The sequence below is a fragment of the Aythya marila genome (genome assembly GCF_965140915.1).
Source record: "Aythya marila genome assembly, chromosome: 5".
NCBI lineage: Eukaryota > Metazoa > Chordata > Aves > Anseriformes > Anatidae > Aythya > Aythya marila.
The window spans coordinates 31,659,487-31,682,695 of record NC_139046.1 but is presented as its reverse complement, the minus strand read 5'-3'; the positions used below and the strand labels follow the sequence as shown (position 1 = coordinate 31,682,695).

The window sequence follows — 23,209 nt, the reverse complement described above, 5'->3', positions numbered from 1 at the left end:
ACCATCAGAAGGAAAGATGAAGTCCAGCTAATATTCTTGAACTAAAGAGGCCTGCAAAAAGCTGAAGAGTCAGAAGAACTTTGTCATGCTGACCATTTGCCTTCCAGCTTCAGTCCACAAAGTGAAGATCAGGTTTAAAAACAAACACACACAAGAAAAACACCACAGAAGGCTATCTGCTGCTTAGGCCATAAAAATTTCCTCATCTTTTAGAGGCCGGCAATTTCAATTAGAAGATGCAAAATACACAGGCTCTTGATGAAAGGAAAGTAGGGCCTCGGAATAATGAAGATTAAATAGGAGAAACACATGGTTAAAAGGAATTGCTTTGCAGGCTGCGGAGTGCATGGCACAGCTCCTCGCAGCTCCAGCAGCACTGGAATGGCACACAAGAGTAAACAGCATCACATTCTCCTGCCTGCTCTAATGCATTTGTCCTGAGCAGGCTCAGTGATATCTTAATAGCAACGCTGCTAAGTTATTGGTGAGGGAGACAGCTCATTTCTCTGGGATACATTTCAAGGCACAGTCCCCTCAAATGACTTAGGTGCGTGGAAATAGCCTCGAAGTGAGAGACGAGGCAAAACAAACCGACCTCCTGCTTGCAGATCCATATTTGCGATTCCTTGCCACAGGGGTAAGCCCGCAGCAAAGCCAACCTGACACAGCAGAGAGCGGGGAGAAGGGCAGCTCTGGGGCACGGCTGCGCGCCCTGAGGTGACCGTGAGGGCGGATGGCTGGTGGGAGGGGGGGCAGCAGGGGCGGGGAGCCTGGGCGCTGCCAAAGCAGGCGAGGCCCCCGGGATGCTCCCTTGGAGGCCGGCGGGAGCTGCTGCCACGGGGAAGCCCCCGGGAGCCCCCACCAAGGCAGGATGGTGCAGCCCCGCCCGCATTGTCTGCGGCCGCCTCCCCCCGCGCCCCGGCCCCGCTCACCTGGCGGCCCCGGCCCGGCTCCGGCGGCGGGGAGGCGGCGAGGGCAGGGCCGGGCCGGGCCGGGCTGGAAGCGCCGCCCCGCGGGCGGGCGGGGCCGGGGGCGCCGCGGCGGGGCCGGGGCCCGGGGGCGGGGGGAGCCGGCCCCAGCCCGGCCAGACAAAGGCGGGCAGGGCAGCGCCGGCACCCCGCGGACACGGGGGCTCCCCCGGGGCGGCTCCCCCGGCCCCCGGCTGCTGCGGCAGCACGGAGGCGGCCCGCAGGCTGGCACTGCCGGGCACCACGCGGCTCCCCTGCCCCTGCCCCTGCCCCGCGGGGTCTTTAAATCAAGCCCCCGACGCCGCCCGCTGCGAGGCCGGGGTTCAATGAACCAGGCGGGGGCCTTTGTAACCCGCGGGGGGCACCGCCAAGCGTGCTGGTGGCTGTACGGGTCCCCCCGCCGTGCCCCGTGCTGTCCCCAAACCAGCCGCGGCCTGCATCCCATCCTACTCCAGCAGGGCTTTCACAACACGTATTCAGTATTTTATTGACAAATTAGCAACATAACGTAATACGTTTCTTTTACGAGACGGAAGAGCACATCTAGCTGGAACAATGGGACAGAGGAGAAATGGGAAGGGGAAAAAGAAACAATCAGATAATCGCTGACTCTGACTTAGTACAGCCTGTAATTAGGATTTCCAAGTATTTACAGCTCTCAAGGGTCCTTCAAGTCATACTCCCTGCACAACAAAACCTTCATATCAGATACTTAAGATTTGGAGACAATTATTTCCATCCCACAAAGTGCTCAGATCAACCTCCAACTGCATGCACAGTTCAGGATGTTCCTAACAGACCTACAAAGGGATGCAGGGAGCTGGTGCAGGCAGCAGATGACAATTAGCCAGGGTAGCAAAGGAGGGGGGAAAAAAAAGGATTGACTGAAAAAGCTCACAACGTGACAAGTGAATTTCAGCTGTAAATTCATCACCTCGCACACATAGGCACGGGAGAAAAACAAGTCGTAACGTGAGCTGGAAAGCAGGTTTTTGGAACTGACAGGGAAACAGGAACGCGATGTCTGTCAGAACTGTAAGGTCTACACGAGATTAGCAGCTCCACAGTGGCACAGGCCAGGTTTTTGGGAGACACAGGCCCAGATTACATAACTGGCACACATCAGGGGAAGGACAAGAGTCAGCATGGAAACAAGTCCCACAGATCCAAGTCACACGGGCATGAGAACCAGTAATACCCACCCATTAGCACACATTCATTTTTTTTATATTAACTTAGCAAATGAGAAGTCTTGCATCAGTACAGATTTAAAGCAGTCTGGCTCTAATCTCCCATTCCTCCAAAATCCAAGTTCCATCTATTTTTGTGCAGGTGCCACAAATAATTTTTTCCATTGCAGGTCCCCTAGTTAATATTCCCAATTTTGTGTTCTTTAGAGTTACCTTCAATAAACACATCTATAACTCTGTTGACAACCAGCTCACTGTACCTGATTGCTGCTTTTGTTGATACTACCTTGATAAATCCATTTCTTGGTGAAGCTTAAAAGCTTTAACCCTATTGCAATTGTCTGAAGGGGAAAAAAGAAGGCGTGTCTATAGGTTTTGAATGGAGGAAACCAACAAGAACAGCAAAGTTTTAAGGAAGGTGAAGCATGAGGGAAGAGACAGTGCAACAAAATCCTAATTTTTACCCAACCAATCAATCTGATCCTGGACAGCGGAAGTGTCAATACTGTAACAGCAGCTTGCACCCCATCACTCTTCTTTCTGGCGTGATGCTATTGCAAAGTTTCAATAATAATAGATTGTTATTAGTAGCCTTTCATAATACTTCAATATTTGAGACTAGCAGCGTTTGGAAACATGCGTCTTTACAGTTTCCAACTAATTAGCGTGCTAATTGAAAGTGCAGAGCAATGCCTTCTCCAACGCAGCAGTAATAAGGGAGGAAGGTCTCCCACAGCTGGCAGCCCAGCATCCTGACAGCTACTCCTTCCTTCCCCACCTGCAGAGGGCAATTTGTAATAGCACCGTAGTTTAGTACAAGCACTGGAGGATTTAATACTAAACGTAACATAAGAATCAGAAAAAAAAAATCCTCAACATAATTAGATAGCTGATACACACTGAACAAAAATCAGACAGCAGGTTGTAGCAGAAGAGTTTGGGGTGTTTTGGGGGATGGGTGTGCTTTGTTTTGTTTTGTTTTAAACAGCAGAGTCCAGGCCTGCTTGCGCTGCACACAAGTTTCATTCCCCAGCCTCTGCTGCACAATCCTATGGGTCCCTTGCTGGAAAAACCCCAGATTCTGGAGGACCCCCCCCAAGCAACGTGAAAGCTCCTGCGTTAAGGAGCATCACAAGACTGTGACTCAGAACCAGAATGAAGCCGACGAGGAGAGGGGTGGGGGGATCCCACACTGCTACCAGCTACAGAGGGCTCAGCACCTGGGGACGGGCCCAGAGGACGGAGGACCAGCAGGAGCGTTCGCAGGTTTTGCTGTGAGGCCGTCATTATCTCGAGGGACATCTTCCCCAGGTGATTCGCGAAAGGTAGCCATCCCCACACAAGGGCTGGGGGTGGGGGGGGCGGGAGGCCAGCAAAACGCCTCCGTGACGGGGCTCCAGCAGCGGGCCGAGCCCGGCCGCCTCCCAGGATCGACCCCAGCAGCTCCCAGTACCCCCCAGTACCTCCCAGCACCTCCCCGCCGCGATGCCACGAGCGACGCAGCCGCGGCCCCGCCAGGCCCCAGCCGCCTGCACGGCGCAGGCCGCGGCCTCCCCCGCTCCCAGTCCCCCCCTCACAGCGCGGCAGCGGCCCGGGGACAGCTGGGGGGGGCCCGGCGCCTTCCCGCAGGGGGGCGGCAGCGCCGCTCCCGGGGCCGCGGCCCCCTGACAGGGCGGAGGGCCCGGCGCTAGGCCTAGCGGAGGGCCGGGGCCTACCTCAGCCACCAGCGGCCTCCGTGGGCCCGGCGAAGCGCGGCGGGAGGCGGCGGCGGGAGGCGGCGGCGGGGGCCCGGCGGAGCGCGGCGGAGCGGGGGTGGCTCTCACCTGGCCGCCGCGGGTCGGGCGCGGCGAGTGTCCGGCCGCTGCTCGGCGCCGTTTGAAATCGCTCCCCCCGCCCGCACCTCCCAGTGTCCTCCTCGCCCATTGGCCCGCGCCCGCCCCGCCCGCTGCCGCAGCCGCGCTCCTCATTGGGCCGTTTGAATCCGGCAGCGGCGAGGCCCGGCCCGGCCCTGAGGAGAGCCCCGGGAGCTGAGGGGGCTGCGGCCGGGGGGAGCCGCCCTCAGCACGGGGGGGACCCAAAGGGGCGGCTTCGGGACACGCAGCGCCTCCCCCTGCCCCTGTGCCCCCCGCCCCACCCAGGGGACGGGCATTAAATAAAAATGAGGTGTCAAAGCATTTGTGTGTGGCCTCAGGGTGATCACTCCTGCGCTATCTCAGAGGCTGTGGAGGAATAAAGCAGAAGTTTTTGGAATGGTGTCGGTGGTGTTCTGCTCCCCCAGGAACAGGCAGCAGGGAATGCGAGATCAGCACCAGGAGCGAGCAGGCAGTTCCTACTGAACGTGTCCTTCAGTATTCTGCCTCCTTCGTTAAGCTCTGTTATTAAAAAAGGCCCCAGCCAGCACCTCCTCTTCTTCAGGGCTCCGTTTTCCACCAACCCTTTTCTTTGTCATACGCTGCTGGAGAGCAGTTGTCCTGAGACTTCCCATAAAAAAATATAAAGGCCACACTCCTGGGCTGTCCCCATGTCAAAATGGTAAAGGGAAAAAAAACAAATAGGGGCAGGGTGAGAGTACACGTGGGTGTAGGGACGTAAAGGTGAGTGGAGGGAGCTGGCCCTTGCTTCAAAGCCTTAGTGACAGAAGTGTGTGTGACACTGCTGAGGGAAACCACCCCCATCCCCTCCTACCTTTGTGTTCCTCTCAACTGAAAGTAAGGTGAGGTTTTGTGCAAACAGGTCTGGGAGCTCCTCTTTCAAAGTAGAGTCCAAATAACATGCACGATTCACAACCAAAAGCCAGGCAGAGTGGTTAAGAAAAGCTAAATTTATATTAAATTATCATCAACCCCTAAAATACTGAACACAGTGGTTAAATAACTCCAGAAAGTCCGATGTCTCCAGTGAGTAACGTTAAAACCATTACACAGGAACACAGGGAAATCACTGATGTTAGCTCAGGACAGACAGGAGAGAGGTTTGCTTTTTACATAGTAAATCAGTGCTCAAGAGATCATCCTCCAGTGGCCTTTTTACATTCTTAGCAGCCTAAGTGCAATGAGGGTCTTCTCTTCCCCAGACTGGGGAAACACGAAGCACCCCCGAGGCAGCATCTCACTGGAGCTTTCTCCATACTTTAAGAAACTAATTTTTGTCCACCTCACTTGCAGAGGAGAGACTGGGGGATGTTTTGGTGCCTTTCTGCCGTATTCTTCTCAGGAATGGGGCAGTTATGAATGGTTGTTAGGCTGGAGTATGCAAGGTCCCTCCTCAGAAGCAGCAGAGGATAAACCAAGGTGGAGATCACAAGCACCATTAGTTGTTGGAAGGACTGACTGGGTTTTCCTTTCCCTTCTGCACTCGTGACTTGGACAGCAATTATTTCAACAGGCTTGACTGAACCTCAAGGGCCAGTCTAGACAGATGTTTCCTTTCACCCCTGTCCCACCTCAGGAGGTTGGTGCACACTTAGAGAGCTACTGGGGAAAAGTAAATAAATAAAAAAAAAGCTCCTGCTCTCCCACAAGTCAAAGTCTTCCTCCCCTGTCCTTCACTCCCAGCTCTAATGCCCCTGCCCCTACACGTGGCTTCTGTTCAGATTGAGCCTTGTGCCTGTGCTTCAGCCTTTGATGTCCCCGTATGAGGCAGCCTAGACCGACCAGGTCCATGTCAGTGATACACAATCCTTTCTCAGTCCCCACCTGAGTCCACACCTCAATCCAGAAGTGCCCCCGTCCAACAATAAAAAAAGTTTCCCATGCTGGAGTCAATCAAATAAATAATTAAATAAAAATCTAATAAAAAAAAAAATCCCTCTGGGAGTAGGGAAGAGTCCCACATTAACACAGGGAGATATCCAAGCCTTCGCTCCAGTTTGTTTTCCACAGCAATACACACCAGTCGGCCCAATGGTGCAGTTATGAACAGTTTCAAGCCACCTAGCCAGGGCAAAGCTGCAGCCTTCCCCTTACTGCAAAGCTACCTCTGGGGTAAGATGTACAGCCAACCCACCAGCAACCGTCATGTTTTCAGGGGTGGCAGGACTGTTAGTATATGAACAAGGTTAGAGCAGAGTAGGATTGATTTTCTGATTTTCCTTTTTTTTTTTTTTTTTTACTAGCTGGAAAAATATTGCACAGGAGATGTATCCTCCCCTGCACATCTACCGTATGCTTTGCTCTCTTTACACCATGGGTGGGAATGTACTTGGCTTCTTCCTAGGAGATAAAGAGGTCACAGTTTGCCGTGAGAAATTCTTCACTGGAAAGTTCTGCTTCCAAGTATCTGGTTTAACACTTACTATTTTACCATGATAGTATTCATGTAATTTGAGGGGTTGATTTAAATCTCATTTCTGAAGAAGCGTCAAGAGACATTTGCTCAATCTTTTTTCCTGCCTGAACAAACAGATGACAAGAGAAGTCAGGACACTATGAAAAGGTGGCAACAGTCCTTGGGAGCGTGCAAGCTCCAGCTGCTGCTGGGGTGTAACTGCAAGGGTAGAATTACCCCCCTAGAGGGTAAAGGCCTTGGAGGCCAGAGAACAACTGAAGCTCACACAGCTGATGGGAAAAACAACTTTGCAAGGAGAGCTCTTTAGAACAGCGGGGCTTAAAGTGCTATTCTCCCTGACAAACTATTTTAAAATGGCCCTTGCAGCTCCGTGATTATTGTCTCCAACTCTAGGTCAAATGCGCTCGGCTTTGTAATAAACCAGCTCCTAACTGTTAGCACTGAGGGTGCCCCTGGGGGACGCTTGACCTAGGAATTCCTTTTTCCCTTGCCACGGTAATCAAAGGTCATAAAGGCCAAGAGAACTGGGACCTGTTCAGTTCCAAAAGAACTGGAACTGGTGGGGATTTAGCAATTTTATTTTTATTTTTAATATATATATATATATATTTATATATATCAATTATGCAAAGGCAAGAGTAAAACTTGGGTCTGGCTGAGATGCATTTCCTCCCATTAGCTCTCTAGAGCTACGAACAATACCGGTTTATTCTTTCCTCGAGTACAGCACTCTGACTCCAGTACCCACAGGGAGCAGTTTTGAAAGGGCGACTTGCTGACTCTTACTTTTCTGGAATAGAAATATTTTTCAAGAGGAAAGGGGAGAAACAGGAGCAGTGTCCACTGCCAGCAACAGACACAGTGCTCCGATCTGAGAATTCCGTAAGGATTTTTACTAGCAGATGGGAACGTAAACAGTGATGCTCTCCTGAAGTGTCACGGCAACTGTGGTTACCCTCTTTATGCCCTCAAAAGGTGACCTGACACTGTGTCACTGTCCCCTTGAGCCCCAGAGTATACTCCATCTATTCCAAAACATCTCTCCAGTCAGAGACCCCACAACATAAAGCCTCAAAGAGTGCTGCTGGTGCTGGAATGACTAGGGGAACTTCTGTGACCAGGAGCTAGCGTCGAGGCAGCTCTGCTCTCTTCATGGGCATCGACTGTGAGCTGGACGGCACGGGACTTGCAGGTTGCCAGAGAACACAGAACCTGGACCAGATTCAGGCCAAAGGAGTCACTGCAAAAGTTAACGTGGCAGCTTCCAGGAAAAGGGAACATATAAATAAACCACAGACAGTGAAAATGAGCCAAAAGGGTCTCTGGGTTCCAACCCACCCATCCTCCCCCTCCAACCACAACAGCACAGCTGCCCAAGCTCCTTGCTGAAAGGCAGTCACAGTCTCTGGGCCCCTCACAAGAGAGGCTAGTCTCTGTGCCCTTCCTTGCCTGCAGGCAGAGTCCTGTCTTTTTTGTGCAGAGCAAAGGCTAGGGAGGGTACGAGCATTTCCAAAGGAGCGTGTACTTTAGACCTCGCTCTCCGTGGAGGGCTTGCGTTGGTGTTTCCAGCCTGTGTCTGGGAGTGAGCCCCGCCGTTCAGGAGTGGCTGCTGCTGTGTTAACACTGCTGCATTCAGACTGTTCTTCCTGAAGCAGCTGCTCAGTTTCAGTGTCATCCAGTGAACCAGAACTAGCCTGGATAGAGACCGTGTCTGTCTTCATGCAAACATGGTCCCGGAGGATCCCTCCTCGAGAGCTCCGAATTTGCTTAAGGTCATCCCACTCTGAATCATCACTGGATAAAAGGCATATGCCCTCCACAATCTTTATCTTCTCCTTGGTGTAGCTGTGGTCAGGACCAGTCTAAGGAGCAGAGAGATGAGTGAAAAAACAATACATCTATGTAAAAACAAGGCAAAGAGCAAAGCAGAGTCGGCACAAAGCACGAAGCAGGTAACAGGCTGGACCATGTAAACAGCCACTGGCTCTCACTGTCACAATGGCAAAACCCATTCTAAGTTTCCCCTCAGTTCTTCACCCTTCCCCAGATACAATTGTCCCTGCAAGAGCTCTCATTACAAACTCCTTGAAATCATGGAAGGGGAATAAGCATGAGGTAGCTCTCCTAATTCAATTATATAGAACCTCTGGCAGCAGGGAGCAAGGATATTGAGCCTAAAAAGGAGTTAAACAAGAAGTAACCAACCAGCCAAAAAGAAAAAAAATAAATAAAAAAAGAAAAAGAAAAACCCACCAAAACATGGAAAGCAGAAAGAGCTAGAAAACTTCATGGTAAAAATAGGTAGGTTTAGTGAATTGATATCTGAGTCATTCTAGATTCAGCTCTCAGGAAGGCACAGCTGGAACACCGCTGCTGAGTCTGAGCTCCACAGTGATACGGGGAAGCAGATTATAGGGAAATGATGGAAATCAGTATGGTCATGCTAGCCTCTGATAAGATTAAAGTAAAGAAATCTGCCTTACTTGGCTCACTGGCAAGTAAGGAGCATTAGAACATCTGATGTTCACTGGGAAGAAAGTGGAGTGAGAGGGGAATACATCTGGGCATATGTAAAAGCAGCAGAAGTAAGTGGTAAGGATGTGGATTTCCAAAGAAATCATCCTGTCTTATCCTTACTAGGCAAGGCTAAATTTGCAGGAAAGTTTGGGAAACCTATTAGATAGCATATTTGAAAAACAAAGCCAGGGAAAACTCTTCTCTGCATAAGTCTTGTCATGATCCCTGCTAGAGGAGCTAAGTCATTTAACAGGCTATCATAAATACTTGTACAGAAATTATTTTTCAGATCTCACATACTAAGTAGCCAAAGCCAAGACCAGAGAAAGTGACCTCAACTTTCTTGGCAGACAGTAGAACTGATTTAAGGACATAAAAGCCAAGGAAAAAAACAAGAAAGAGGAATTAGTATGGGACAGCCACACAACACAGCTCGAGTGAGGGAGGCAGGATCAAACACACACAATAGTGATACCTGACGTGAGGATGTGGATGGAAATCAGAAGAGGGAAGATGAGAAACTATCTGAGTGATAAGAAAGCTTCTGAGGAGAAAACAGAGGAGAAACTAAGTGCTGCAAGACATCTTATTAAACCCTCTCCATCCTGCCATGCACACAAGGTGGGCCTCTGGAGGGCCTTTCAAGTGCCACATTTAGTAAGAGCTCCATTTCTCATCCTACCCCACCCACCCCTTCCATGCAGTGCACAGCCAGGAGCCACGTTCTTGTTACCAAATTCTTTCTGCCTTCCTTGTTCCCCTGGTGAATGCCCAAAGCAGCCCTGGGGCAACAGTCACCAACCAGGACTGTGCCCAGCAAAGACAATTCCCTTTGACTCCTGTACTTCAGCAGCCAACATCCAATGCAAATGAAATATAAGACACTGCGGGAGTGGAGAAGAAGCACAGAGCTAAAGACAGGCCCAATTCACTACAGCTCACTGGGGAAGAAATGCTGCTGCTTGGAGGAGCCTGAGAAATTTACTGAAGCTGTCCCTCCAGTGTCCTAAAGGGTAAATGCTGACAGAGCTGCAACATTTTCACACGTGAAAGCCTGTTATACCTAACAGCAGCTTGAACTCGTCTTCCATATCTTTAGTAGCAGCTCTTACCTCTTTCTTATAGCACAACTGGTTGTACATTGTTGGCTTGGGAATCGCTTCAATCTTCACCTCCTGGGTAGATGTCCGATACGAAGGATTGCTGTAGGTTAGGTTCCCCAGGCCAGGGTCTGTGAACTTGGACTTATTATGCCTAGAGGAAGAGAGCAGTTAGAAAAGAGAAAGAGCCCTTCTGCCAGGATCTGAAGCTCCTGAGTGTTCAGTGAACGGAAAGCTCCAGCAATCTTCACTGCCCCTCAAAGAGAGGGGGAACACTGGTTTCACCAAGCTCTTCAGCTACCAGTATACTCTACTCACTAGCTACCAGTGCAGCAAGGCTCTGCCATGTAACCACTAAAGCTATACTGGCAATAATCGGAGAAGCTACCTGGCAGAGCACACACAGGCCCACACATGTACTGAGATACGAATCACCTCACATCCCCGTCCATAACTCCTAAGCTCACTGCAGAAAATTTAGCCAATACTGCTTCAAAAATATGTGCACGCCCAACACTTCAAAGGAACAGTACTGATCTGGCTAATACAATCATCAGACACTGCTTACAAATGAAAACAAAGGGATTGTCTTTCTTCATTGGCATTTACAAAGTGTTACTCAGGAGGTTTCTGCTCTTAAACAGGCTAGATTTTACTATGGTCCAGGAGAAGGGGAAAAGATCACTTACCTATATATAATGAAAGCAGCAATAAGCAGCAAAATAAACAAGATGCTGAGAAGGCCCCCAATAATGTAGCTAACGTGCAGTCCTTCTCCTGAAAGAGAACAGCAAGGGTACATTATACACTTTCCTTAACTTCCACTGGATAATTCTGACCTCAGTAACAAAATACAGAAGTACGTGAAGTAAAATGTCAACACACAGAGGTTTAGCAAAGGGTTTTATTTGACATATTAACAAATCCATTCCTCCCACCTAGGCCCCAGCAAACCAGGAGCATCACGATCTTTGTAATGGGGCTGGATAAAGATGAGTTAGACCTCCTTGCTAACAGATTATTCATGTAGTGAGAAACCATTAACCTAACCAACCATCCTCCACTAAACACAAAGAGGATGGTGAAGCGGGGTAACATTAAAGGAGAGAGCCCAGTGGATGAAGTAGGAGATGAAAGAAAACAACAGTATTCTTCACACCAAAGTGGCGTTTGGAAAAGTCCCCATATAGGCTAATGTATGTGTATGACTGTTATTCGTTTTCAGATACATTTTGCTCAGAAAGCATTTGAGGAATTAAGGATCAAGTTTAAGAGCAAAGAAAGGGAACTCACCCACTGTTGCCAACACTGCCTCATTGGCATGGGTACACAAGCCTCGTATAGCATCTTTGTCAGAGCAGCTGAATGACAAAAGGACTCAGTTAGTATCCTGTTACTGAAAGTAATACCAAAAGTATCAAAAGACAGGATGGAACAGGCTAGCACTGAAATCCCTTCCATTTCCAACTCAACAACAGGAGCCCTCCATTCTCCTCTCTAGTACCCTCCTGCATCCAGAGGAGAGAGGACCTCATATGTGTATTTCACTAGATCACAACGTTTTCAGTGTCAGTGCTGAAGCAAAAATCACAGTGCTGAAGAAAAAGAAAAAACTTCCTAGAGTCAGCACAGAGATCTTTCTGTCCAATAGATTGTATCCAACAAAGCCAAAAGTTTGCCTTGTATATTTACAGCCATATATTACCCAGCAAAACCACTTCCTCAGTTGTCTGTCAGGTGTGATGCATTGGAGTGAACTAGAGCAACAAATTCCTGTCTCTTCTCAAAATTAAGTTCTTAAAATCAGGAGTTGAAAAATAAATCAAAAGGAGCAACGTGGGCTCAGGAGGAATTTAACACTTCATTATGTCTTTATGTCTGTAAAGTCTGGAGCTGGAATAGCCCCTTTTGGCTAAGGAGATGTGTATTTGGATGATGACAGCCAGAGAAAGCTTGTATGTTGCATCTTGCACAAATGGTGACTTTCAAACTCCAACTCCAACAGAACAATAGTACTTACTTTCCTTCCACTGCTTCCAGAGATGTGAGAGGTTTGGCTGTTGAGGTACCCATTCTGCCAGGTGGTGTCTGACTTTTCTCACTTACTCTGGTGGTTTCAGGACCAGGGGGCACCACACCAGGAACTAGAATGACAAAGAAAAATAAAGACGACCCCAACTTTGTGAGACAGATGAACAAGTCTGGTAAGCTATAGATAGCTTCTGAAATGTGATTGCCATCCCAAACCCAGCCTGTCAAGCAGAAAGGACGGAAGAAAGTTCTGCTCACAGTTGTCTTACTTCCAAGTACAAGGCTTTGCAAACTTTTCGCACTAGAGAGCTTCAGGATGCTCTGGTTGCCATAGACAAATGAATGCTCAACATGTAAGTAGTGGCAGTGGCTCACATATGGAAGCTACTACCCAAGCGATGCTCACAAAACTCACCAGTAGAACAGGGCCGCCCATCTGGTTCATCTGGACAGGCACAGACAAAGTCAGAAGCCCTGGCAAAGCAGAGGTGAGTGCAGCCTCCATTGTTCACTCCACAAGCATTAGTACCTGGAAGGAACAAGCAATTTTTAAATCTCTTGCAGATGGCCAGGTAGGAGCTCAACAATCTTTTTTTTCTTGCTCAGCCAGAGCTACTTCCTAGAAATTCAGCAAATTACTATTCTCTGGTACATGCCCTATATCTGACTGCTAAGAAAGTGATGACAATAGCCAGATGTTGGTAAGATTAGGATAGCCTTGAAACAAAGGCACTGGAAATCAGTAGACAGGAGCCCAGTCAACAGAGCTGCACAGATAAAAAAAAAACAAGCTCACATTCTGTTTTAACACAATGTCAGATGAATAATACAGACAGTGACATTTGCTGATCAAAGCTGTAAGAGAACACAGTCAAGATGTTCTTGGCTGAAATGTCACAGGCAGACAAAGAACGTGCCCAGGGAAGACACATTAAGTTTGCATCCAAGGAAGGATGTCAACCTCACCTGACATCTATAGTAGCACAGTGTTCTAGATTTCCTTTTGACTCCAATTAACATTTGCCTGAGAGGAGGCCCTCCTATTTACCTGTTTGTCTTTGAGGGGAAACTACAATGATATCCATTAGCCCCTCAACATTGGCCAGGACTGTCTCTTTGTTCCGTCCAGAGTATTTGTCCACCCTCTGGATAGATTTGGTTTGCCAGTCAGTCCAGTATATCCATCTGTCCTGCTGCTCAGGGAGATAGCAAGAAGGAAAAAACTCACAGCCATTAGCATGTTTAGCCACATAGATGCAGGATACCCATCAAAAACATGTCCCAGTGTCAGAAGGCCCCAGAGAAAGGCCTTTTCAACCCCTTCTTGTCATAAAGAAAAAGACTGTGTACACCCCAGAGGATTTCAGACAAAATTCCTTTGTTAACTCCACAGAAGTACTACCCCATATCTATTTCGTTTTCCCCCGGACTATAATAATTGCCTGTCCAAAAGCTCCACTGTCCAAACAACACAGCAGGGAGAAAGGTATGTGGGCGTAAATCTTCTTACCTGGGTCAGAGCAAAGGGATGTGACACCTGGCTGACCAACACTTGTCGTAGCTTCCCATTGAGATCACAACTCTCTATGCGATCAAGATGTGCATCCACCCAGTAAATCCTGGAGGAACAGGGAAAGAGGTGAGCTTCCAATCCCTCTTTACTTTCTAGTCATTTGCTAGCCAAAATGGACTAGACCAATCAAAACACTTCCTGAAACTAAGCTAAAACAGTTAAAGAAAATTTATTATATCCTTTAATTCTATACAGGTGCAAGAAATCATTTCACTGACCTCCTTGTGTCATAATCCAAGGTCAAACCATTTGGCCATCCTAGGTCTGTGTTGATCAAGATTTTACGTTCAGAGCCATCCAAGTTTGCCCGTTCAATTTTAGCAATGTGACCCCAATCTGTCCAGAAGAGGTACCTAATGAGATAAGAGGCAAATGCAAGAAAAAAAGAACATTTTATTCAGCCTTATTCAGCTAGAAGTTTCAGTAAACTGCGTTATTTGGTTTCAGAAAGGCTCATGTGGTCTGTAGTTTGCTTCTCCCAACTATCTGCCCAACCTACCCCTTCTTGGGAAAGACAGCAATAGCTCGGGGCTCATCCAGACTGTTATTGATCAGCACTTTCCTGGAGCTGCCATCCAGCCTAGCTACTTCTACAGTATTGCGTCCTGTGTCTGTCCAGTAGAGGTTCCTCGCGACCCAGTCCACTGCCAGGCCATCTGTAGTCTTCAGACCCTGACCAATAACAGTTTCCATGTTGCTACCATTCAGATCAGATCGCCTGAAAAAAAAAAATCAGTAACAAACGGCAGTGAGGAATAGGTAGCTCCTGACAGGGATCACACAAGAAGGTCCCCCCACCAACAGGATTACTTCATACTGCTGCCTCCTAAATCTCTTTTCTCCCCATAATCTCCAGCCGGTTAAAGACACCTTTAACATTTACTTCAGCAAACCACATGATGCTGCAGGCCACAGACAAGGCATGAATAGTGGTGTATTGACAGCATCTCATGGTTTCCCCAACTTCCTGGCACACTCCACACAGCTCACTGTGGCACAGAGCACACACAGCTGGGTGACCTGGGCACTGGCCGAGCAGATCACTGGCACACACCTGATGACATCAAGAAAAACATCTGTGTAGTAAATCTTGCCATCCACACTGTCATAGTCCAGAGAAATGACGTTGTTCAGCTCGGGAACAGGGATGTGCACATCTGTATGGTCACTGGTGTCCAGTGAGATACGACGGATGGAAGCACGGCTAGAGAAGAGTAGGTAGGTCTCTGGAGAAGAGTCACACGTCTGCTCATCTCGCTTCAGCTGGATGCCAGTGGGGCAGGCACAGGAAAAGCCAGTGGGGTGAGGCAAGCAAAGGTGGGAGCAGCCACCATTACGAAATCCACATTTATTAAAGCCTTTAGAAGTAGACAAAGCACATTTTAAGGATCAATGTGGTCCCAGAGAACAAAGCTTTATTTTAAAGTCTACACACATGCACAACTTGCTAGCAGCTGAGTTCATCCTAACTGTAGCCTTACTGGGAATCTACGGCCCTGCATACAGAGATTGCCTCCCTCCAAAATGAATGGTTGGGCAAGGAGAACAGAAAGGCACAGAAGTAGCGGGGAGCACAGGAGCAAAATCCTGACCTTTATTCCTTGCTGATCAGTTTTCCCATGGAAAAAGGATCATACAAATGCTGATAGATTCACAGAACTGCAGCCTAGATTTATTATAGCTGCAAAAAAATAATGCTGACTTAAAGATCCCACCCTGTGGGGAAGCAGCGTGACAATGCACCAGAGGCCAGGCTGACAAAGAAGCTTCTGTTTCAAGTTAGCTGCACACAGTGGCAAATAAACAAAGGCATCAGAGAAGCCTGCTGTAAGTGTCTGACATATTAGGGTCATATCTTCAGTTCCGACTCTTTTTCTTCATTGAAAAGCCAGCATACATTTATTAGGAGGGGATAAGCCCTTAAGGTGCAGGGAGTGGAGGGAATGTAAGAGGGATATGATGGCTAGAGTTCTAGCTTCAGGTTATACTGTTAAGTTGTACTGTCAAGAGCAATGCTCTACTGTTAGTAGTGACAGAGAAGCAGCACAGAGTCTTTTGTAGAAGTACATTTCAGTGGAATTTCCCCAGTATGAAGGGACAACACAAAGCAACTCACACTGAAGAGCAAGGAGACAAGATGAGGTTGTATAGGATCCCCAAAAGGTAACATAAGGAATTCCACTCTGGCACAGAACGGATGATATATTAAGAGTTGCTAACAAAGCACAGATTTGTAGAGCAAAGTGGCAAGTGGGAAGATGAAGCATGCAGTAGTTGGGCAAAAAATGACTGGAACTTGAAACAAGGTTTCAGCAACAAGCTTAAGAGGAATGATTGTCTTTTGGAGATTACAAAAAAAAAAACACAAGACTGTCCACTGCCAGAAGACTCAGGTGAAGTCTAATATTGCATGACTCAGTCTTCCTAAGAAAATGGCTCTGATGCACGTGATAATGAGGCTGTCAGTGCAATCCAGTGAAGGAAATGAAGTGAACGGTCAAAAGGCATGCAGTAAAAAATAAATAACAGGCCTATGGAGCTGGATGAACAGGGGAAATTATAAAAAAAGATACACAAGAGGGAAGAAGAAAAGCTGATTCTGGTGCTCTATTTCTATCACTCATTTTTTTTCAAAGGACTACTTTCAATGACCCAAGGGTTCTCCTAATCACCACAAGCAGACACACTCATTTGGGAGCAGCCTAGCAACTCACCCAGGGGCCGTGCCCTGTCGACAGCCTGTATGTCCATGAGGCCAGGCAGGTTTGCCCTCACCAAGATGACATTGGCACCAGTATCCTTGTCAGCCCTGTGAATGCTGCGAGTTTGCCAGTCAGTCCAATAGATGTAAGAGTCCAGCAAAGTCAGGCCATAGGGGTGTTGCACTGGGGACAGCAGGGTGCGGCGGTTAGCACCATTGAGATCTGCAGCCTCAATACGCTGAAGAAAGAAGCAATCACATCAGCAGAACACTCAACACACTGACCCTCTTGGTAACAGCGACTATATCAAGTGGGAACCAGAGCCTAAGTGATGTTATTCAAGTCCACCCTCCACACAGCCCAAGCTCTTGGAAAAACTTATGTTCCCCTTGTTCTTACAATAGCTTGTTCAAGAGCTTCAAAATAGCCTCCAGGATCTACTAAAGACCCAGTGACAAACCATACTAAAGAACAGAAACAGACCTCAGTGTGTGCGTCAGCCCAGAGCAGCTGGGACCCAGCCTTATCCACTGCCAGTCCATTAGGCCAGCCCAGGTTGTTGCTGATCAACACCACACGTCCTGAGCCATCCATTCCAGAGCGTTCCAGCTTGGCATTCTCGCCCCAGTCTGTCCAGTACATATACCTAGAGAAAAGCAGTAAGTATTATGGAAATAGATGTCAGAAGCTGTGTTCCAACACCTAGATAACCCTCTTGACAACACTAACCCCATCTCATGGTATAAGGCTATTGCCCGTGGGCTGTCCAGATTCTGCCAGACCAAGACTTTCCTCATGGAGCCATCAAGGTTGCCCACTTCAATACGGTTTGTTCCTGTATCTGTCCAATATATCTTCCTGCCAATAGCATCCACGGCCAGCCCATCCGTAGTCAACAGACCTGAGAAAACACTAAGGTGTATCAGTCACTGCTCATCCTCTCAGCTTACTCAGAAGCTTCCAATATTGTTTTTTTGCAACTCATCGGGGCGTTGCTTTATTCTTTGCCTGCCCTTCCACCAAAAATTTAAAGATTATTCCACCGGGAGATCAGAGAATCTCTTTTTTCCACACTGCACAAGAGGACCCCTGGACAAAATCACTCTTACCTGTGGTGATGATATCTTCAAATTTGGAGCCATCAAGGGCAGCCCGGCTGATCTTTCGCAGTGTGCTGTCTGACCAGTAAACCTTTCCTGGGTGGAAGAAGAGAAATTAAAATAAATCACCGAAACCCTTAACAATCAGATCCAGGTCTCTGACTACCAGCTAGGCCATTCAAGACTGATCTGACTGCACAGGAATAGCAGCAGCACAAGACTGTTCAGCTAGAGCAATAGAACAACACAAATTATCTTGTTCCAGTTCTTCCCAAAAGGTGTGGTAGCACTGGCTCTGGGGAGTTCTCTGCTGTTCTAACAGTGACCTACACACAAGGTCAGAGAACATATAACGCATTATCAGCTAGTAGTAGAATCCCACGTCTTATTTCTAGCAATGTCCCTGAGGACAGCAATCATATCATCTACCTTACTACACAGCAGTAGGTTTACATCAAGCACAGCATCAGATTTTAGTATAAGCCAATAGACAAAGCCTCAGCTCTACTGCTGTAACACAATTCAGCAGGAGGAAAGCTTTCTTAAATCCAAAATGGACAGGAACCTCTCCCTGTATAGCATGCAGCTTTGGCCACTTAGCTGGGGCTGTCTGTTCTCATGTAGGTATTCCTTTCCTGATGTGAAAGGAACATTTGCAGCATATACTAGAAAAAAAAATCTACCCAAATTCACAATCTACAACAGTGAAATCTGCACCCAGGTCTTTATTCAGACATTTAGATACTGAAGTCACTTATTGCCTCTCAAACAGGCAGTTTGATACACTATGAAGTTCATACCTTCACGAGGATCCACTCCAATTGCAATGGTGTTTTTCATGGTGACATTGACTGAGACAACGACATCTGCAAAGTAGGGAATATCCAGAGAGACCATACGGATGTCAGTCCTTCTGGCAAAGATCAGAAAGCTGGTCATTCCTGCAGAAAGTTGAAAGCAGACAGGTATCAGTGAGAAACAAGTCCAGCCAACTGCAAGGCCTGATTTATTGAGCATTCTGGAGCCAAAACCCACTTCAGTGGAAAAGGTGAAGTCTGAGACAGATCTCTGCTTATGGGGAGTTGGGGCACAAGAGCTTTAAAGAATCATTCCACATCACTCAGTATTTCCAAGTTGAAAATGAGTGCACTCATGGAAGAGTTACTTCTGGTACCATGTGGGGAACAGGAATCAGGAGTTGGCTTTCCTGTTAAGATGTCCAAATGAACGTACCTTGGCCTGAAGCCAAGAGCCTTCCACAATCCTCAAAAAAGAGTCAATAGAAGGAGTGAGTACAGATCTACTAAAGGATATAGCACCTTGTAGTTAAAAGTAAGTTAGAGCAAAAGCATGAGGAAAATGTGAGAGCCAGTTTAGTTAGGCCAGTGCAATTTCAAGTACAATTTTTTCTGCATCAATCCAGTTACTGACAGCTTTTTTCAGTGTTTCCCTCTCACAGTGAAAGTACAGGCAGCAAACGGGCTTTTCAAGGGGAGTAAAGCAGGTAAGTGCATGAAGTGAATTTTGTTCTGTAACAAGGTGGGAGCGGAATGTAGTTATGGTCCAGTTACAATGAAGATCCTGCAGAGGGGACTCACCATGAGAGCAGGTCTTGCCATCAGCCTGCAGATTGATGCCAGTAGGACAGGTACAGCTGTAACCTTTTGGAAGAGGTGCCAGAAGGCATAGGTGACTGCAGCCTCCATTGTTAACTTCACATGGTGTACGTACTACAAGAAAGATGATGTGAATCCATAAGCCAGTAAAATGAGAACAAACAGAGTAGAATAGCTATAGAAATGTATTCTAGAATGCCCTTAAATGTCAAGCCCAGGGTTATTTTCATGCTCTCATATTCCATCCAGACTTAAGGCATTGAGGGTTGACAGACAGGCCAGCTCCTTGCTGGAGAGCTGTGCCACACAGCAGAGCCTCAGCAAGCTCTCTTCTCCATGTGGCTTTGGATGAACTCTGTACCTTGTGGCCTGTGCCGGTGGAAAACGTGAATATCCATAAGATTCTCCAGATTGTCCTGCAGTGTTTCACGAGCCTGCCCAGTCCTTCTATCTGCACTCTGGATGCTTTTGGCTTGCCAGTCTGTCCAGTAGATTCTCTCGCCATAAAGAGTAAGTCCAAAGGGGTGAGGCAGATTGCTCCCAATCAGCACCTGGTCAGATCACCCCCAGCACCCCCCCAAAAAAAACATTACTAAGAAAAACATTACTAAGATGTCACTAATGGCTCCCCTTGCCCCCTCTCTCAACATTATAATATAGAGTCACAGCATGAGGAGAGTGATGAGGCAACATGAACCCTCAAACAGAGGCTTCCTCATACACAGTTTGTAACTGAAAGGGAGCTCTTCTATCCCAGTGAAAGCAGCTTAGCATGTCTTGATTTGGTTATTTCACTTTCAACTGGAAAGAGGGGCAGGGCCTCTTCGCACTTGGTGCTCTAGGACTTGCACCTCAGGCTCCAAAATTTTCTCCTTAAAGACAACCTCCTTACCTTCCTGTTGCTGCCATCCAGGCTGGCGTACTCAATGGTCTTCATGCCCGCATCTGCCCAGTACAAGCGTTGTGACTCATAGTCAATGGCCAAGCCATTAGGCCATGTCAGGTTGGAAGAAATGATCACCAAGCGGTTTGAGGCATCCATACCAGCACGCTCAATTTTTGGGTTGGCTCCCCAGTCAGTCCAGTACATGAACCTGAACACAAGGCCAAGACAGAAGTAAATGCCTGCACTCCTCTACTGCTTTCACAGCCAGGTAGTGCCTGTAGTGAGACACAAAAGAGCCTGGTGCCTTCAGAAGCCAACAGGGCACAGTATTAGACTAGCCTTGGGTTTCTGTATTGTGCCTAAAATCATACTCAAATTGATATCCTCTCCATTGTCCGTGTACTGGCCTTATTAACACATGGAGGAAAAAGTTCAAGGTCTAATAAATAACCAGTTATTTACCAGTCTCCACCACTAGTCCTTTATACTCTTGCTGAAATGGTCTTCCAGTAATCCACTCAAGGAAAGAGCAGTACTCTTCTTTCTATCCATCCAATCCCTAGCTCCACAGTCTTGTAATTCAGAAGCAAAATCCCTAATTAAAACTATTTGTTTCTGTTATTCTACTCAGGTTTGCTTTCTGTGGTGTAGTTGATCCCTCAATATTCCCACTGAGGCAATGCTTTGAAGCCAACAGATCACTAGCATTACATCTTGCTTAAGATCAGCACTAATCTACCTGAGGAAATCCTTCTGATTCAACTCTGGTTGATAAGCAGAGAGTTTGAATAGAAATTTAACATAGGTATAAAACAAACAGAAGAGATCTCATTCACAACATTTCTGTAACAGATCTCTAGTCATTAGGTCCCAAAGATAAACAAATGAAAACAGCAGCCAGTTCCTGCAAAAGCTCTACAGCATGACAGGTAGTTACCCCTACTTATCCTGTTTGGATATTAGTGGTAGCACCCAAATCAGGTCTCTAATTTCAGACTTCGGCAGGACGTAGAACAAAAGGCACCAGGGAGAGACATTTGCACAACAACAAAGCACCCAAACAACTTTAGAGACAGAAGAATTCCCACATCATCCCAGAAAAAATTGTCTCTCACCCTCCAACAGGGTCCACCACAATATCTCTAGGTCTGTCTAGGTTCTCCCAGATCAGAACAGTCCTCATGGTCCCATCTGTGTTGGAGACCTCTATCCGATCTGTTCCTACATATATTGAGAGAAAGAATTAGACACGCACTTCTGGAATCATAATAAGTAACACAAGAAACATCCATATAGCAATGCTTTATTCCTTTCTCTCCATCTCTCTTCATACCTAGAAAATAGGTAACAAGCTTGGCTCAAAGTATCATCCTCCATTAGATCTCTCATGCCACTTCATGGCTGTGACTGGTGCAGAGTCTCATGCACTTTAATAAGCTCCCAAGACCTCTACAGAGGCATGAGAGAACAGCTGGAAAGGAATCGTCTTTCTTACATCTCTCTGAACTATGACTCTCTGGCAGGGAACAACCTCCAAATCCTAACTGCTGCACCGCAAGATACGCTGCTGGAAGATACGTGAACATGTACAACCACAAGCTCTGCAGCAAGACAACAGTGGGCCTTGATTTCTGCTATAAACCTTTCTACAGAATTAGTACTGGGGACGCTGCAAAGAGAATTAACCTAAAGATATCACCTCAGCTCCCACTTCGTTAAAGCGAGTTTCATCTCAAGTGCTTTTTTTTTTTTTTTTTTTTTGCTAGACAGAAACAGACAAACTTGGGGATGAGTTAGAACTACCCAGCTATTATTCACTTTTCATTACTAATAAGGAAGGTTTAAGCCTATGTAAAGCAGAGGAATCCCATACCTGCATCAGTCCAGTATAGTTTGTTGGTAACCCAGTCAATTGCCAGTCCAGCTGGACTTTCCAGGCTGGTATCCACCACGACCTAAACAAAAAGAAAAATAAAAAAATCATTAATGTGATTAGACCTTAGAGAAAAAGCACTGGCCCAATGCACTACTCATTCTCAAACAATGTAATTCTCAAAAGGCAAAAGCACAAGGAGAACAATGCCATATGAGAGCACTAAGGGCTTACAAGTTCAAATAACTCTTACATTTGAAGAAACACCTATTTTTCATTGTCTGTTTAAAATACTATTCCAAAACCTTGAACTCTGTTCTCCTCATTAAGGGCACATGCAAGTCCCAAGGACTGTGGCTCTTGTTATTAATGTAGTACATCACTGGAAGAATTAATACTTTTTCCTTTCAGATTTTAGGGCTACAACAAAGCTAGTAAATCAACGTGCTTTGTGTCCCACTTCAATGTCTTCCAGAAAAACGGGAACATATACCATACTTGTGTATGAAGTCTTAAGTGATCTTAGGGCCTCAATGAACATTAAATACAACATGAACTACAGCTCCTTAGGAAGCCAGTAGATCCCAGTAGATTCAAAACTGATATTCTAAGAGTCTCCTGGCTAGATGGTCTCCACACATAGTTAACACTGTACCTCCTGGCTTGATCCATCCCATTTTGCTCGGCTGATTGAGTCGGTGCTAACATCTGTCCAGTAGACATAGTCATCCTTGGAGTCCCAGTCCAGAGCCACAGCGCTGCGCACATCAGCAAGGGGGATGACATCATCTGACAGGTCATCTGTGTCAAAGCTGATCCGACGGATGTCCATCCTTCGGGCAAAAAGCAGGAACTTGTCAAGACCTGATCAAAGGTCGAAAGGTCTTCTTTTAATTTCTCTAAGTTCAACAACACAGTGATAGACACAGACAATTCCCTGCTATATCCAAACTTAACCTTACATCATCTATCACTGGCAGGTCACAGCCCAGGATTTTATTGGTAGCAAAAAATATCACTTTATTGGGGATTGGGAGCAGGGAGAAGCATAGCAGTAGAGAGCTGTCTCCTGAGGGTAACCTACGCAAAACGAATAAATTCAACCATGTTCTTCAAAGAATGGCACAGACATCTCTCCAAATCAAATAACTATGCCATCTCTCGAGAATCTAGGACAACAGTTGGCCTGATTCTCCCATCTGGCTGCAAACTAAGAGAAACTCTGGCAGTCAGCAAAGCTGAATTTTTTGTTCATCACTGACACAGCTATAGGAGCTCTAGGGAAACAGTCAGCTGCGACAGACAGCACTGCACCAATAGCAACACTGGATTAACGACTGAAGGATGGAACTTCTCTGCATCCCCA

General features: G+C 47.1%; 2 protein-coding genes across 7 annotated transcripts in view; both read right to left on the bottom strand.

Annotated features, from left to right (window-relative positions):
- Positions 1 to 4,046, bottom strand: part of CKAP5 (cytoskeleton associated protein 5) — a 48,020-nt gene extending 43,974 nt beyond the window's left edge. For 3 of the 4 annotated variants that reach the window (XM_082762356.1, XM_082762358.1, XM_082762359.1), the window contains exon 1: positions 3,982 to 4,046. The gene's annotated coding sequence lies outside the window, so the exon portion shown is untranslated. Of the gene's footprint in view, positions 1 to 3,873; positions 3,931 to 3,981 lie in introns of those variants that run through there. The other variant, XM_082762357.1, reaches the window with a different exon arrangement.
- An 883-nt stretch (positions 4,047 to 4,929) lies between these two features.
- The window catches only part of LRP4 (LDL receptor related protein 4), a 75,337-nt gene continuing 57,057 nt past the window's right edge, over positions 4,930 to 23,209 (bottom strand). For 2 of the 3 annotated variants that reach the window (XM_082760991.1, XM_082760992.1), the window contains exons 17-38: positions 22,499 to 22,707; positions 21,844 to 21,925; positions 21,086 to 21,191; positions 19,977 to 20,178; positions 19,446 to 19,635; positions 19,067 to 19,198; positions 18,269 to 18,409; positions 17,478 to 17,564; positions 17,098 to 17,269; positions 16,852 to 17,014; positions 16,381 to 16,606; positions 14,721 to 15,024; positions 14,166 to 14,384; positions 13,885 to 14,019; positions 13,604 to 13,712; positions 13,142 to 13,286; positions 12,509 to 12,622; positions 12,083 to 12,206; positions 11,356 to 11,423; positions 10,752 to 10,839; positions 10,075 to 10,216; positions 4,930 to 8,307 (exon numbers count right to left, since the gene is read on the bottom strand). In XM_082760991.1, coding sequence (XP_082617117.1) covers positions 7,972 to 8,307; positions 10,075 to 10,216; positions 10,752 to 10,839; positions 11,356 to 11,423; positions 12,083 to 12,206; positions 12,509 to 12,622; positions 13,142 to 13,286; positions 13,604 to 13,712; positions 13,885 to 14,019; positions 14,166 to 14,384; positions 14,721 to 15,024; positions 16,381 to 16,606; positions 16,852 to 17,014; positions 17,098 to 17,269; positions 17,478 to 17,564; positions 18,269 to 18,409; positions 19,067 to 19,198; positions 19,446 to 19,635; positions 19,977 to 20,178; positions 21,086 to 21,191; positions 21,844 to 21,925; positions 22,499 to 22,707 — 3,494 coding nt within the window. In that variant the 3' untranslated portion in view covers positions 4,930 to 7,971. Of the gene's footprint in view, positions 8,308 to 9,437; positions 9,507 to 10,074; positions 10,217 to 10,751; positions 10,840 to 11,355; positions 11,424 to 12,082; positions 12,207 to 12,508; positions 12,623 to 13,141; positions 13,287 to 13,603; positions 13,713 to 13,884; positions 14,020 to 14,165; positions 14,385 to 14,720; positions 15,025 to 16,380; positions 16,607 to 16,851; positions 17,015 to 17,097; positions 17,270 to 17,477; positions 17,565 to 18,268; positions 18,410 to 19,066; positions 19,199 to 19,445; positions 19,636 to 19,976; positions 20,179 to 21,085; positions 21,192 to 21,843; positions 21,926 to 22,498; positions 22,708 to 23,209 lie in introns of all 3 variants that reach the window. The other variant, XM_082760993.1, reaches the window with a different exon arrangement.